Source organism: Pan paniscus, chromosome 1 (genome assembly GCF_029289425.2).
Source record: "Pan paniscus chromosome 1, NHGRI_mPanPan1-v2.0_pri, whole genome shotgun sequence".
Classification (NCBI taxonomy): domain Eukaryota; kingdom Metazoa; phylum Chordata; class Mammalia; order Primates; family Hominidae; genus Pan; species Pan paniscus.
The window spans coordinates 76,073,673-76,091,112 of record NC_073249.2 but is presented as its reverse complement, the minus strand read 5'-3'; the positions used below and the strand labels follow the sequence as shown (position 1 = coordinate 76,091,112).

At 38.3% G+C, this 17,440-nt stretch overlaps 2 protein-coding genes across 6 annotated transcripts in view; one reads left to right on the top strand and one right to left on the bottom strand.

The window, feature by feature from the left end:
- ANKRD45 (ankyrin repeat domain 45) overlaps positions 1–17,440 on the bottom strand; it is a 109,747-nt gene that overhangs the window by 28,890 nt on the left and 63,417 nt on the right. For all 5 annotated transcript variants that reach the window (XM_055111433.2, XM_055111425.2, XM_055111436.2 and 2 more), the window contains one exon: positions 12,120–12,287. In XM_055111433.2, coding sequence (XP_054967408.2) covers positions 12,120–12,287 — 168 coding nt within the window. The remainder of the gene's footprint in view (positions 1–12,119; positions 12,288–17,440) is intronic.
- On the top strand, positions 532–2,650 carry TEX50 (testis expressed 50). The gene is made up of 2 exons (XM_003824672.6): positions 532–1,096; positions 2,078–2,650. Exons 1-2 carry the CDS (start codon positions 773–775, stop codon positions 2,285–2,287), a joined length of 534 nt encoding a protein of 177 aa, XP_003824720.4. The 5' UTR covers positions 532–772; the 3' UTR covers positions 2,288–2,650.

Genomic DNA, 17,440 nt, shown 5'->3' with positions numbered 1-17,440 from the left:
ATTACTTTTTGCTTTTACCTCTAGATTGTACACTCCTTAAAGGCAAGGTCTATGTCCCATCTTTTTATCATATACCATGCCCCCTCCCTCACCCCTCACCCACTACCTGATAGTACCACATCACTACCACAGGAATATATTATAAGGGATAGGCACTCAATATTTGTTGAACTATTTGAAGGGAAGGACATTCCCAAACAAAAAAATAAAAGCAGATGCTGGGTTATGTGAAGTGGTATACTATTTTTTAAGTAAATGTAAAACTGCAGTGCTTCAGAAGAAACGTTAGAGGTGACATGAGTAAATTGTTTCCATAAGATTCTATTAATATGACTATAGTTGAATTTATTAGCTAGCAAAATATTAATAAAGTGTTCATTTTTAAGAAAATTGAAGAAGCTCAAACCATTCTGGCAAAACAACAACCCAACAACAACAAAAAAGTATCTTTAAGAAACTCAATGTGATTGGTCAGGTGACACCTTTTAGTTCCAATGTGGTTATTTATGATGTCACTGAACTTATCCCTGAGTCACTATGACTGATAATGTTACAATGATCATCAGCGTATCCTTTGCTGGGCATATTTTGCTGACTGGCAAGGTTATATGAAGAGCTTTTATTGAAGCACCATGTTAACTAATTGCTCCTGGTATTTTCTGCTTCCCTTCGTAGGGAATTTAGTTATTTTATTTTATTTTATTATTTAGCTAATTTAGCTATTTTAAAATAGCTAAATTTTAGCTACTTTTTTTTCAATTGACAAAGAAGGATGTCTAATCAAAGACTACAGCTGATTTTTTCTCTGTTGTTTATCTGCTTCTTCGGGGAGAGTTTCTGCATTTGTGATGGAACTGTCTGGACAAAGGTTGGATGGGAGATTCTTCCAGAAGAAGTACATTATTGGAAAGTTAAGCGTTCTCCATCTCACTGCCTGCCTTATCTTCTGGATAAACTATGCTGCGACTTTGCTAACATGGATATATTTCAGGGTTGTTTATATCTCATTTATAATTTATTACAAGCTGTCTTCTTCATCTTATTTGTTTTGTCTGTGCATTACCTGTGGAAGAAATGGAAGAAACACCAAAAAAAGGTGAATTCGTGATACAAGTAGTAATAGTTACAAAATCTCTAAGGGTTTAGAACATAATATTACTAGTTTCTTTGAGAGAGGGTACCGTGTTTTATTCCTCATTGTAACCTTCCCCTAACTTCCCATTCATTCCCAGCATCTAGCACAGTATCTTGCTCATACTAGGTGTTCAACAAATGTGTATTGAATTAGAAGGTCCTTAGAATCATCTAGTCCCCTCTACTTCAAGTTACAAAACACACCAAAAAAAGTAGTGTGCTACCATGAGGAGACTGTATGGAAAATCAAGTTATCTGTCTGGGTCCTTAGGTAAGTCATTTGCTCTTTCTCGGTTGCCTCATCCACAAAAGGATCTGTAACAAGAGATCTCTTAGAACCCTTTCAGATGTACCTAAGAAATCTAAGTACAAAAGGTGTCATGTAATTTTTATATGGGCTATAAACTAATTGCTAATATTAGAACAACTTTCTGAGAAATGGAGCTTTTAAACTATTATATAATTTCCCACTTTGCCAATAGATGACACCATAGTTTGAGAGGCAACCTTAAAAGCTCTTTGATCAAAAAACAAACAAAACCTCATTGACCTTCAGAAGAATTAGATATTTATAAATGTTTTCTTATTTTTAAAATGACTATTACTTTATGGTGTTATACCTTGAGGTTCTTTCATAAAGGAATACATTTTGCTAATCAAATAATTTCTCCCAAGAGAGTACCCTAAACATAGGACACACTAATTGTTTGCTGATGGTGATAAGGATCATACATGTGGCATATAGATAACATTTCCTCTGCACTTATACCTTTCTTCTATAGTAACCTTCCTTTAGTATAAATAATTGATGTGTGCTGTTTTAATAAAGTTTGTTTACACATTTAGAACATAAATTTAATTTGAACTATATTATTAACTATACTATAGTATTGAACTCTACTGTTTTATGTAGATAAAATCTGTATTGTTTTTCTCCTTTTAGCTGAAAAAGCAAGCCTCCTTAGAAAAACCTGGTAATGATCTAGAAAGCCCATTGATCAACAACATTGACCAAACACTCCACAGAGTGGCAACCACAGCATCAGTGATATACAAGATCTGGGAGCACAGGTCTCACCATCCTTCCTCTAAGAAAATTAAGCACTGCAAATTAAAGAAGAAGAGTAAAGAAGAAGGAGCCAGAAGATACTAAATATATGCATATGCAAATGTAGCTTAGTCAAATATAGATATCACAAAAGAAATCTATCATCTAAGGATAAAAATTGTTCTTTGGAAACCTTTATAAACTTTTTGCCACAATCTTTACTAAAATTTTCCAAAGAAGCCTGGGTTGAAATGTTACTTCCCATTCAATTAAAAAAGAACCCGGACTTACTAAAGTACTAGAGAAGAAATTGTATACTGTAGAAAACGAAATAGAGGTCCCTCTTCAAAGGGACATTCCTCCCAGTCTAATTCAGAATAGACAGTAACCTCTCTTAGAAGCAAAATTTACTCAAAGACCTGTGCTAATATTCTTAAATTCTGCTAGCTGTAATAAAGAAATCAATATACTCTGTTCTTAGCTCCCACATTTTAGCCTAGGTATTCGCCCTGGCATGCCTGAATAGGTCCAAGCAAGCATGAGGTCATAGCCTGTTTCTCTTTCCTTATTTGGAAGTGTTTTTGCCTCTCTCAGCATTCCACAGGTTAATTCCTCTCTTCCTTTGTTCTCCTCTGCCTTTGCCTCTTTTGGGAAGTTCTAAGTTGCTAGCCAATCAGGTTGAGTACAGAATGTGAGGTCCCATTCCAGCCGATGGAAACCAGACACAGCAGTAGGGTGGATGCATCAGGTTATAAATTACCCTGTCTCTTTTGTTGGTGTGTGGCAAGACTGCTAGCAAGCAGCACCCTTTCTGCAGAAAGTAAACTAGCCTTGCTGAGAGATCCTTTGTCTCAGTGTTGATTTTTGCGACACTAAGCACCCGTTCCCAACAATTTGGTGGCCCGTAGGGGATTAACATTCCCCTCTGGGACAGTCTTTGGTCCTCTCTCATGGGGAGGTGCCCCACTGCCCATTGTAGCAGCCCCTGGAGGAGAGCCAGGACCTACCCGGAGCAAGGAATATAGTTGGATTCTCAGCAACGCGGGGAAAGAGAGAGGCTTGCAGGACTGCAGTGACCAGGTGACTCCATGCACGGGCCAAGGTAGGAAAAGCTGCAAGAGGGTGGCAAAGTATTTCCTTGGTGGTCAGCTTTTGGAGGCTGAGTGTGTGTGTGTGTGAACGACTACCAGTCTGTTGCTGGACAGAGTGCATGAACACAAACAGGAAGGGTGTAAGGAACCACCGAAAGGGAAAAGGAGGAAGGTTAACCTCCCAGGGAAAGAGAATCGGCGAGACATCTCTGGTGTGAGAGATTGAGCCTTTCACAAGCCTTTAAGGATGGGACAGCCAAGACATCCCCAGTCTGAAGAATCTGGGGGATTGAGCCTTGCCGGGAAAAGAATAGGCGAGACATCCCTAGCACAAGGGATTGGGCCTATCTAGGATCCAACATGGGAAAAGGCCCTTGGCAAGCCTCCAAAGGAAGGAAGGGCAAGAAGCCTCTAGTAGGAGAGGTTGAGCCACCCCCAGCCCCCTGCCGCTGCCATATCCAGGAGTGCTAGAAACCTCCAGCAAGGAGCAAGGGGGGTTGAAAGCTCCAGGGAAAGGGCCTATCCCAGGCACCACCCCAAAACTTCAAGATAGGAAATGTTTCGAATAAGACAGGGAAGATAAAGACCTGTGGCTACAGCAGTATTAGTTGAAGAAAGTAGAAAATTAACCTTTGGGGGGAAATTAACTGTAAGCACGCCCCACCAAGTTAGAGCTATTTTAAATCAAAAAGCAGGAAGGTGGCTTACTGACTCCAGAATCTTGAAATATAAGGCTATTTTGCTAGAAAAAGATGATTTACCCTTGACTACTGATAATTCACTCAACCCAGCGGGTTTCTTGGCAGGAGACCCAAATTTAAAAAACACTCGTGTATAGATTTGACTGACTACCAAACAAAAGTCAGGCCAGATCTAGGAGAGGCCCCTTTTAAAACAGGACGGCACTGGTTTATAGATGGTTCCCCCAAAATAGTCAAAGGAGAAAAACATAATAGGTATTCAGTAATTGATGGAGAAACTCTTGAAGAAGTAGAGTCAGGAAGACTGCCCAATAATTAGTCTGCCCAAACCTGTGTCCTGTTTGCACTCGACCAAGCTTTGAAACATTTGCAGAACAAAGAAGGAACTGTTTATACTGATTCTAAGTATGCCTTTGGCGTGGCACATACAGTTAGAAAAATTTGGGCTGAGCAAGGTCTTATTAACAGTAAAGGCCAAGATCTAGTCCACAAAGAACTAATTTTTCGTGTCCTAGACAATCTCCAGTTGCCAGAAGAGATAGCTATTGTACATGTCCCAGGGCATAAAGGACTTTTCTTTCACAAGTCAGGGAAATAACCAAATGACCTTGCAGATCAGATAACCAAACAAGCTGCTGTTTCTTCTAAAATGCCTTTCACTTAACTCCTTGCCTTCCTTCCCCTACTGCAGTCCCCATCTTCTCTTCCACTAAAAAAGGAAAAGTTAATAAAAATAGAAGCTAAAGAGAACACAGAAGGAAAATGGATACTACCAGATCAAAGGGAGATGTTATCCAAACCTCTCATAAGGGAGTTCTTAACCATGGTTCTCAGCCTTCATGGGTGTATAGGAATTTATACCCTAGCCAAGCAAGTTACAAATAGTTGTCTAAAATGTTAAGAAAACCAACAAACAAGTCATAAAGAAATCACCTCCAAGGGGGAGGGATCCAGGACTAAGGCCATTCCAAAGTGTTCAAATGAACTGCACTGAAATGACTCCAATCGTTTGCCTCAAGTATTTGTGGGTAATAGTAGATCAGCTCACTCACTAGATTGAAGCTACCTCCTTTTCAAATGCAACAGCTAATAATGTAGTTAAAGCATTAATTGAGAATATAGTGCCCAAATTTGGGCTAATAGAGAATATTGACTCAGACAATGGAACCCATCTCACAGCCCATGTCATTAAGAAGCTATCCCAGGTTTTAAACATTAGATGGGAGTATCATACCCCTTGGCATCCACCTTCATCAGGGAGGGTAGAAAGGATGAATCAGACTTTAAAGAACCATTTAACCAAATTAGTTCTAGAAACTCATTTACTGTGGACCAAATGTCTTCCCATTGCCTTATTGAGGATCAGGACAGCTCCCTGAAAGGATATAGGCCTGTCTCCATATGAAATGTTATATGGATTGCCTTATTTACATTCCTCAGATGATGTTCCTATGTTTAAAACTAAGGATCAGTTCCTGAGCAATTATATACTTGGTCTCTCCTCTACCTTTTCTTCTCTTAAGGTCAAAGGTCTCTTAGCACAGGCCACCACTAGAATTTCCAGCACACCAGCACCAACCCAGGGACCACCTTCTCATCAAAGGGTGGAAGGAAGGGAAACTCGAGCCCACCTGGGAAGGCCCCTATCTGGTGCTGTTAACCACCGAGACTGCCGTCCGCACAGCTGAGAAAGGATGGACCCACCATACTCTAGTCAAGAAAGCAGCTTCCTTGTCAGAATCATGGGTTGCTGTACCAGGATTGAGTCCTACCAAGTTGAAGTTAAAGAAAGCTTAATTTTTATATACCTTCTATATTGCTTCCTTTCCTTTCCTTATTCTGTTACTAGCTCCTTTGTTATTAATGTAACTAAGTCTGACTCACCTCAGACCATTGCCTTTAATGCTTGCTCTGTCACACCTTGTGGAGATGTGAAAGATCAATGACAGCTAGCCTTTTCACACAAATATTTATGCCCCAGCCCTCTAACTGACACAGTTATTCCTAGCTCTCATAGTTGTGATCGCCTGCAGCTGAGACACCAATTGTCTGCTCCTACAGCCTGGCAACCTTGCAGTAGCTGGAACTATGTCCTTTGAACTACTCAGGAGCAAGGTTAGACTTCCACAGAAGAGGTTTGTGCAAATCTAAAATCCCTCACCTATTTCACTTAAAGGGATTACCCCTTCTAACTGTCAGCCTTATCAGTGTAACCCTGTCCTTCTCTCTCTCACCACCTCCACCTTAACTGATTCTAAACTTGCCCTTGTTCACTTCTATGGTATGGGGATTGATGTAAATGGGAAAGACCCCCTAGGCATTTTTGAGATATGCATTATTCCCCAGTCTTCCCCTTCTTCGGTAGCCTCAGTTTTAAATCCCACACCAGTTGCTCCTACACCTAATGATAAAACTAGGGTGTCTATTGTGAAAGTGAAATATCTTAAGACAGACCTTAGCCATTGAGATAGGATATCAAGATGCAAATGCCTGGCTGAAATCGATTAAATATTCCATTCGCATTTTAAATAAAAGCGATTGTTACGCTTGTGCACACGGTAGGCCAGAGGCCCAGACTGTCCCCTTTCCACTCGGATGGGCTCCTCGTTGACCAAGCATGGACTGTATGGTGGCTCTCTTCCAGAATCCCACTGCTTGGGATAATCCATCATGCCAAGCTCTCTCTGCTGTTTCCTGAAGTTCAACACACTGAGGGTCAGGCCCGGAGGGCAATCCAGCTTCCACCTCTAAATGCCAAGTTTACTTCATGCCTCTCATGGCAAGGGGAGAATTTAGTGTTCCTTGGAAGCATAAAAAGATGCAAGGAGCTCAGGCCTTTCCAGAAGCTTGTTCATCAGTCCCCGAGCTGTCTGATGGTACTGTGGAGGACCTTTACTGGACACTCTGCCTTATAATTGGAGTGGTACTTGTGCTCTAATCCAATTGACTATCCCCTTCACCCTGGCATTTCGTCAGTCTGCGAAAGTAAAAACAAGACACTGCAGGCCAAGGGAAACTCCATATGAGTCCTTTGATCCTCAGGTTTATATAGATGCTATTGGGGTCCCGTGAGGAGTGCCAGATAAGTTTAAAGCATGGAATCAAATAGCTACAGGATTTGAATCTACATTGTTCTGGTGGTTAACTACATATCTATAAATAAAAATGTAGACTGGATAAACTATATTACAATCAGCAATGATTCATAAATTATACTAGGGACTCCATCGAAGGGATAGCTGAGCAACTAAGACCTACCAGCCAGATGGCCTGGAAAAATAGAATAGCCTTAGATATGATATTAGCAGAAAAAAGAGGTGTTTGCATAATGATTGAAACTCAATGTTGTACCTTTATTCCTAATAATACTACCCCTGATGGAACTATAACAAGAGTGCTACAAGGATTAACAGCCCTATCCAATGAACTTGCCAAAAATTCTGGATTAGATGATCCTTTTTCTAAAAGACAGAACATTGGTTCAGTGGATGGAAAGGGATTTTCACTTCAGTTCTCACCTCATTAGCTCTTGTTATTGGTGTACTTATTCTCATAGGCTGTTGTATTATTACCTGCCTTCAAAGTTTTATACAAAAACTTGTCTCTGCCACTCTTACAAAGTTAATTCCTAACTTTTCTTCACCCTATTCAGAAAGATTACTTCTCTTAAAAGGACAAACAGAGCAACTGAGTCAAGACATGTTAAATAAGTTTAAAGAGGAATTATAAAATAAAAGAGGGGGGAATTGTAGAAAATGAAATAGAGGTTCCTCTTCAAAGGGACATTCCTCCCAGTCTACTTCAGAATAGATAGTAACCTCTCTTAGAAGCAAAATTTACTCAAAGACCTGTGCTAATATTCTTAAATTCTGCTAGCTGTAATAAAGAAATCAATATACTCTGTTCTTAGCTCCACATTTTAGCCTAGATATTTGCCTGGGCATGACTGAAGAGGTCCAAGCAAGCATGAGGTCATAGCCTGTTTCTCTTTCCTTATTTGTAAGTGTTTTTGCCTCTCTCAGCATTCCACAGGTTAATTCCTCTCTTCCTTTGTTCTCCTCTGCCTTTGCCTCTTTTGGGAAGTTCTAAGTTGCTAGCCAATCAGGTTGAGTACAGAATGTGAGGTCCTATTCCAGTCAATGGAAACCGGACACAGCAGCAGGGTGGATGCATGAGGTTATAAATGACCCTGTCTCTTTTCTTCGTGTGCGCTCTTGTGGCAAGACTGCTAGCGAGCAGCAACCCTTTCTGCAGAAAGTAAACTAGCCTTGCTGAGAGATCCTTTGTCTCAGTGTTGATTTTTGTGACACCAACCACCTGTTCCCAACATATACTATCACTGCTACATGTTTAAGTGTTTTGTTATTTTTAATGTGTTAGATTATATATAGAATAGAAGCTTAATTTAGTGTTTCAATACATCTCTGATAAATAATATCTGTGACTTGTCTTATTTGCCTGAGAATTTTTTTTTTTTTTTTTTTTTTTTTGAGACAGAGTCTCACTCTGTCACCCAGGCTGGAGTGTAGTGGCTCCATCTCGGCTCACTGCAACCTCTGCCACCCTGGTTCAAGCGATTCTCCTGCCTCAGCCTCCCGAGTAGTTAGGATTACAGGCTCCTGCCACTGTGCCCAGCTAATTTTTGTATTTTTAGTGGAGATGGGGTTTCACCATCTTGGCCAGGCTGTCTTGAACTTCTGACCTCATGATCCACCTGCCTTGGTCTCCCAAAGTCCCGCGATTACAGGTGTGAGCCACTGCACCCAGGCTTCCTGAGAAAATTTTATAACCACAGGTAAGACTTTTAATTTCCTACTTCAGATTGCTAAAACAGCATGGAAATATTAAAGAATATATTAATTTTTAAGTATAAATGTTTTCATTTTCAGTATAATAAATGATTATAGATTAATGTTTTTTTAATTTCAGACTTTTGTTGACAAGACAATTCAATTTTTTAAACTATGGTTACCGTATTTTTCAAAGAACAGCTAGGAGACAGGCCTGAGACTGGGACAGAAGATTTGACTTAAAGCATCTTGAAAAATCCCAGAAAAAATATATCTATAACATATCTGCCATCATTATAAGAGAGGAAAAAAACTTTTCAAAAATAATACTTGAAACAGTAATAAACTTTACAGTTTTACAAGTAATGGAAAAGAATAGTACCTGGCTTGGGCTATTATGGATTACGAAAGGTTTATTTTGTTCCACTTTCCAGACTCCCTTTACCTCCGTTCCTCCTTAGCACAATCCCACCTTCACATTTCTATAAATGTTTGTTTCATACTTTCAGAGTTCTGAAATGTTAGCTAATTCCCTCTAAGAGAATATTAATATACATTTATTCTAATGGTGAACTGTTGAAGACTTTAAAAATCCCCAAACCTCTAAAACCCAAAGAAATTTATCTCTAATAATGGAATTTTCAGTAGAATGCAGAAGATTATTTGGGGTAGGGATTTCTGAATCCTTTAAGTCTCCCCAGGTAACTCCTACTCTAATCACTAGAAGAAACAGAAGTGACATACATTCTTGATAAGACTGAATTAAATAGATGTTAAATTTTATGTTATTTATGTTTCTGACATTCCACAGCTACATTACTATGAAACTCCATTCTGAATAAGACTGAATTAAACAAATAGTAAGGCTGAATTAAGTAAATGTTAAATTTTATGTTGAGTTATTTATGTTTCTGACATTCCACAGCTACATTACTATGAAACTCCAATATTAATTTAATCATTGATCTGGAAACACAATACTAGTTTGCTTTTTATAGTTTTCATTTCTTTTCACCACTAAGACATATTCGGTATAATTGCTCCAAGAACCTAAGGACCCAAATTAAACAGATGGATATTATGAAGAAGGAAGCCAATAATACCTCACATCCATAAGCCCCAAAACATTTTTCAGAAAAGTTACAGCAAAATTTGTCCTTGAATTGTGATTTTTAAGTACTATGGGTCATTTTTCAAAAATGGATTTTAAATTATGGAATGTGGGCTGGGCATGGTGGCTGATGCCTGTAATCCCAGCACTTTGGGAGGTTAAGGAGGGCAGATCACGAGTTCAGGAGTTCGAGACCAGCCTGACCAACATGGTGAAACCCTGTCTCTACTTAAAATATAAAAATTAGCCAGCCATAGTGGCACATGCCTGTAATACCAGCTACTTGGGAGGCTGAGGCAGGAGAATCACTTGAACCCGGGAGGCATAGGTTGCAGTGAGTCAAGATCACATCATTGTACTCCAGCTGGGGCAACAAGAGCGAAACTCCATCTCAAAAAAAAAAAAAAAATCATGGAATGTGAATTTCACCTAAAATTACTATTCATGGGGGGAATCAATTGAATTATTTGCTATTTGTGTTTTCCTTTTACTTACAGATCTAATCATAAAAATAGAAGATATTGACATAAGATTGCTCATAGAAAATATTTAGTTCAAGTGGACAGTTAATTATAAAAATAATCTACAAAGCACAACTCATCTCTTTCTTCCCAAATGTGTTTCCTTCAATTTCCTTATTTCTATCAATTATTCTAGTCCCTTTCTCATTTTATTGATGAACATGCATCTTACCACTACCAGCTGAATCTTCCTCAAGTTCACTTTCATCCTCTTCCTCTTCTACATAACAATTTTCAGTGGCTCCCAGAATAAAATAAAAACACCTTAGCCTGGCATTTAAGGGTATGGTGTAATAAAAGCAGCAGCATTTTTCAAGTGCTGACCACATGCCAGGTATTGTGGTAACTGCTTTATATCATCTCATTTAATTTTCACAGCAATCCGCAAAAGGTGGGAACTATATTATTTGCCCCTTTTTCAGAGAAGGAAACTGAGGTATAGAGAATTTAAGCACCTTGTCCAAGGTCACATAGGTTTCAAGTAGGGACACCAGTATTTAAACTCAATCTCAAGAAGACATGTATTAACCCTTTTATTATTCTACCTATGTTATAGCCTACCTGTGGAAACTATGACCTACTACTCAATAAGGCAATCTTGTCACCATCCTCCAACATGCCACTTTCACTCACAGCTCTAAGATTTTGCTCATGCCCTTTCCCTCTCTATTGCATATCCAAATCCCATCCATTCTTCAAGGCCCAGCTCAAGCCCAACATGCTCTGACTTCCTATTCTTCCACCACTCTATAGCACAGAATACTTGCTCTGCCAATTTTAACCTTTAATCACAGTCTTTCTGATATTTTTATATAATTGTTGAATGTGTCCATAACTTATAATCTCCCACCTAACAAATATCCAGAGGGTAGGAACAACCAATTGTATCTACAGCAATACTATGCTCACAATGGGAATTCAATAAATGCTTGCTAAAAACAGGAATGCAGATAACCATGCAAAATAAATGCTGTAAACTTCATAAATACTAGCTTAGTTACAAAGGTACATCTTCCTGAAATCTCTTTAAGCTATATTTTACAGGGTTGTGGAAGTATATATGCAAAATATTAGCAAATTCAAAATAGTACTATTTTTTGAACTTTGTATTGAAGTATAACTTACAAACAGAAAAGTACAAAAACCATGCATACAGCTCAATGAATTTTCAAAGAAACATACCCATGTACCAGCAACCAGGTTAAGAAAAAGAACATCACATCCCAGAAGTTCCCCATGCCGTAAGGGTAGCTACTATTCTGACTATTAGCACTGTAAATTAATTTAGCCTAAATAAACCTTTCTAAAATTATTGTTACAACCTTTTATATTTGAGGAATCAAATGTATTACTCAAATATGCTATTTTTTAAACATTTAAGAAATGATCCACTTTGCCTGAGTCTCTCAAAAAATGGCCTTGAACATACATATTGAACATACAATAATCTTCTTATAGAAATTATTTTCTCATAGAAAATTATTGGTGAGACAGAAGTTGGTAAATCAACTAGCTTCCAATATGTTCAGTTCCTAATAAATACAATGTTTATGGCCAATAGCAAAACAAAGAAAGAGGGGGAAATTTCATGTATTATCACCAACTGTGACTGTGGTTATATCTACAAACAAAACACTGTGAAAAAAGGTGACATATCCTGTAACTCATAGGAGAAAAACTCATCACATCAGTCAGTTTGCTAACCCCTTGTGAGCTTCCTTACCTGCCCAGTCCAGGAATTCAACACACTCAGTCTGAGAATATCTAGCAGCAACATCTCGAGCCCTTTCTTCCCGGAAGTTCAAAGCTTCTATATCAACATCCAGTTCTACCAGTGCTTTCAAAGTTTCCAAACGACCCCAGGCTGCAGCACAATGTAAGAGTGTGTACCCTAACAAATGGAATGAAGATGGTGAGATCAAACAGACTACATTGTTTTAGGCTAATTTATGTAGTGGAAGATCAGAATGGTGATCAAGTATTGAACAATTACTGTGGGCCAGGCACTATTCTAACTGTCTTACATATAGAAAACTCATTTAGTTTTATAAAACCACTATGATGTCAGAACTACTACAGTTCTCATTTTATAGACAAGGAAACTAAAGTCCAGGTGGATTAAGAAACTTGCCCAAGGAAACATCCCTGGCAAACAGTAAATGATGGATGCCAGCATAGACTGTCTGAAGGCTGAGCTCTTCAACATCATGGGAGGAAGATGGCAATCTCCCTAGCAGTCACCTATTCTGAACGCAACTGGACCCGTGATTTTAAAGAATTTTTATCAAACTCTAATTAGCATTATTGTTAGCACAATCATACAAATTACTACAACTGTGTATACCTTAGGTTTGGAAATTCTTTTAATTAAAACTAAAATTATGGCCTATCAAATTAGAAAGTCATTTCTTAGACTTTCTCAAGTGACTATCATGAGGTATAATTGTAAACAAGAAGAATATGGAAGGCATCTTTAAATATTTTTCAGATTGATTATTTAAAAATTAAAGATCATTGTTTGAACTTGCTCACAATGATATACATACTTCTTTTTACTGCAATTCACTTTATTGCACAGAGGGACAATACTCTTAAGCTTTCTAGAGGCTTCCTGGTGTGATAAAGGGACAACCACAGTCAATCCCGTAATCTTTTGTGTCTAAATACTCTAAACTATTTTTTTAGACAGGGTCTCACTCTGTTGCCCAGTTTAGAGTGCAGTGGCATGAATAACTCACGGCAGCCTCGAACTCCTAGGCTCAAGCAATCTTCCCACCTCAGCTTCCTGAGTAGCTGGGACTATAGGCTCATGCCAGCATGCCCAGATTTTTTTTTTTTAGATGGAGTCTTTCGCTGTTGCCAGGCTGGAGTGCAGTGGCACGATCTCGGCTCACTGCAACCTCCGTGTCCCGGGTTCAAGCTATTCTGCCTCAGCCTCTGGAGTAGCTGGGACTACAGGCATGCAGCACCACGCCCAGCTTATTTTTGTATTTTTAGTAGAGACAGGGTTTCATCATGTTGGCCAGGATGGTCTTGATCTCTTGACCTCGTGATCCACTTGCCTCAGCCTCCCAAAGTGCTGGTATTATAGGCATAAGCCACCATGCCCAGCCAATAATTTTTTAAATATTTTGTAGAGACAGAGTCTCAGTATATTGCCCAGGCTCATCTGGAACTCCTGGGCTTAAGCAGTCCTTCCCTGGCCTCCCAAAGTGCTAGGATTACAGGCATGAACCACCACACCCAGCCACTCTGAACTTTTTGATCCAACATGTCAACAGAAGGTTATAGAGTCATATACTCAGTTTTTTCTCGGAAGCATGCTTTTCTGACAGTGAATCTTAATTTTCATGTCTTTGTCATATGGACAGGCTTGGAATTTCCCAAATTATCCTTTTCTCAATATATTTTTCCCCTGGTATTTTCCTATAAGCAGTGAGAAGAAACCAGGAGCACCTGCAACACTTAGCTTAGGAATCCCCTCTCTAAATAAGGTTTCATGATGACATAGAATCAGAATGAAGAAATAGAATATTTTAGAGTGTATCATCAAGTCCTTAAAGACTATACACCTATTCCCACACATTGGAAAATACCTACAAAAAAGATGGCAATATTCATGTCAACCAGTCACAATACTACCTTCCTTGAATAGTGTTAGGGACACAATGCCAAATATTGATTTGGGTCTCTCCTTTTCCTTTATATAGTATGGTTTTCAGGTATTACTATTATCCTCATTTTTATAGATGAAGAAACCATAGCACAGAAAGGTTATATAATTTGCCCAAGTCACATAGTCAAGTTAGTGGAAAGCTGGGGTTTTAACTCAGGTAGTCTGGCTGTAAAATCCATGCTCTTAACCAGTCTATTACAGAATCCTTTTGTAACTTGATTTTTGTCTCAATATTTTTAAGTGTTATCCATTTTAATACCCAAAGAGCTAAGTCATTCCTTTTAATTATTGTGTAATATTCCATTGTATGAAAACAATTTATCTACCCTTCTATTGTTTATTTCCAATGATTAACTGTTATAAGCAATATTTGAATAATCATCTTATACTTATGTCTTCTTATAAGCATGTGTGAGAGTTTCCCAAAGACATATATCTAGAAATGGAAATTAGGATCATCAGGTATGTCCATGAACAACTTGATATAAGTGTTCTCAAAAGGAATTATACCAATTTATACTCCCTCCTCAGAGTGAAGGAATTCCCATTTCCTACATCTTTACCAATGTTTAATCCTGTCAAATATTTAAATTTTTCTGAATCTGATGAGTCATGGTAGCCCATTGTTTACATTTGCTTTTAATAGTGAAGTTAAACATATTTTCATTTATTTACTGGCCATGAGAGTTTCTCTTCCATAAATTGCATGTTCCTATCCTCTGCCTATTTTTCTATTGGGTTGAATTCTAAGCCTGTTGATTAGTAGGCTGTCTTTACATAGATATATCCTTTGTCTGTGGCTTATTTTGTCATTTTGTTTATGATATCTTTTATGCAGAGTTTAAAATTTAGATAGATAGACAGACAGATCTTTTCCCTTAGTGGTTGGGTTCTTTATATCTCAAGATATTCTGTGATGTCTCAAGAATATAGCAATACTCTATTGTTCAGAAAGTTTAAAATATTTTGCTTTACACATTCATGTTTTACAATCATCTGTAATTGATTTTTATGTATGGTACAAAGTAGGTATATAATTTTATTTTTTTCCAGATGAATAATAAATATTCTCTGGCATCATATATTAAATAGTTCATTTTCCCCACTGAAATTTAGGGTCAGCTTCTCAGTTTGCTTTTAAAAAGATTCTTCTGAGATATTAACTAGATTGACAAATTAATTGGGAAGAAATTAAGAGAAACAGCGTTATGATATTTAGTCTCACTATTGAGACATATATACATTTCGTGTGGTCTTTCATATAAATCAATAAAGTTTCATACTTTTTGCCATAAATGTCTTACAATTCTTATTTTATTATTATTACACTTTAAGTTCTAGGATACATATGCACAACATGCAGGTTTGTTACATAGGTATACATGTGCCATGTTGGTTTGCTGCACCCATTAACTCGTCATTTACATTAGGTATTTCTCCTAATGCTATCTCTCCACCAACCCCCTGCCCTACAATAGACCCCAGTGTGTGATGTTCCCCACCCTGTGTCCAAGCGTTCTCATTGTTCAATTCCCACATATGAGTGAGAACATGCACGGTTTGGTTTTCTGTCCTTATGGTAGTTTGCTGAGAATGATGGTTTCCAGCTTCATCCATGTCCCTGCACAGGATATGAACTCATCCTTTTTTATGGCTGCAGAGCATTCCATGGTGTATATGTGCCACATTTTCATAATCCAGTCTATCATTGATGGGCACTTGGGTTGGTTCCAAGTCTTTGCTATTGTGAATAGTGCCACAATAAACATACATGTGCATGTGTCTTTATAGTAGCATGATTTATAAACCCTTGGGTATATACCCAGTAATGGGATGGCTGGGTCAAATGGTATTTCTAGTTCTAGATCCTTGAGGAAAATTGTGTTCCACAATGGTTGAACTACTTTACACTCCCACCAACAGTGTAAAAGCATTCCTATTTCTCCACATCCTCTCCAGCACCTGTTGTTTCCTAACTTTTTAATCATCACCATTCTAACTGGTGTGAGATGGTATCTCATTGTGGTTTTGATTTGCATTTCTCTGATGACCAACGATGATGAGTATTTTTTCATGTGTCTGTTGGCTGCAGAAATGTCTTCTTTTCAGAAGTGTCTGTTCATATCCTTTGCCCACTTTTTGATGGGGTTGTTTTTTTCTTGTAAATTTGTTTAAGTTCTTTGCAGATTCTGGATATTAGCCCTTTATCAGATGGGCAGATTGCAAAAATTTTCTCCCATCCTGTAGGTTGTCTGTTCACTCTGATGGTAGTTTATTTTGCTGAGCAGAAGCTCTTTAGTTTAATTAGATACTGTTTGTCGATTTGGGCTTTTGTTGCCATTGCTTTTGGTGTTTTAGTCATGAAGTCCTTGCCCATGCCTATGTCCTGAATGGTAATGCCTAGGTTTTCTTCCAGGGTTTTTATGGTTTTAGGTCTAACATTTAAGTCTTTAATCCATCTTGAATTAATTTTAGTATAAGGTGTAAGGAAGGGATCCAGTTTCAGGTTTCTACATATGGCTAGCCAGTTTTCCCAGCACCATTTATTAAACAGGGAATTCTTTCCCCATTTCTTGTTTTTGTCAGGTTTGTCAAAGATCAGATGGTTGTAGATGTGTGGTGTTATTTCTGAGGCCTCTGTTCTGTTCCATTGGTCTATATCTCTGTTTTGGTACCAGTACCATGCTGTTTTGCTTACTGTAGCCTTGTAGAATAGTTTGAAGTTAGGTAGCATGATGCCTTCAGCTTTGTTGGTTTTTTGCTTAGGATTGTCTTGGCAATGCAGGGTCTTTTTTGGTTCCATATGAACTTTAAAGTAGTTTTTTCCAATTCTGTGAAGAAAGTCATTGGTAGCTTGATGGGGATGGCATTGAATCTATAAATCACCTTGAGCAGTATGGCCATTTTCACGATATTGATTCTTCCTATCCATGAGCATGGAATGTTCTTCCATTTGTTTGTGTCCTCCTTTATTTCGTTGAGCAGTGGTTTGTAGTTCTCCTTGAAGAGGTCCTTCACATCCCTTGTAAGTTGGATTCCTAGGTATTTTATTCTCTTTGTAGCAATTGTGAATGGGAGTTCATTCATGATTTGGCTCTCTGTTTCTCTGTTATTGGCGTATAGGAATGCTTGTGATTTTTGCACATAGATTTTGTATCCTGAGACTTTGCTGAAGTTGCTTATCAGCTTAAGGAGATTTGGGGCTGAAATGATGGGGTTTTCTAAATACACAATCATGTCATCTGCAAACAGGGACAATTTGACTTCCTCTTTTCCTAATTGAATACCCTTTATTTCCTTCTCCTGCCTGATTGCCCTGGCCAGAACTTCCAACACTATGTTGAATAGGAGTGGTGAGAGAGGGCATC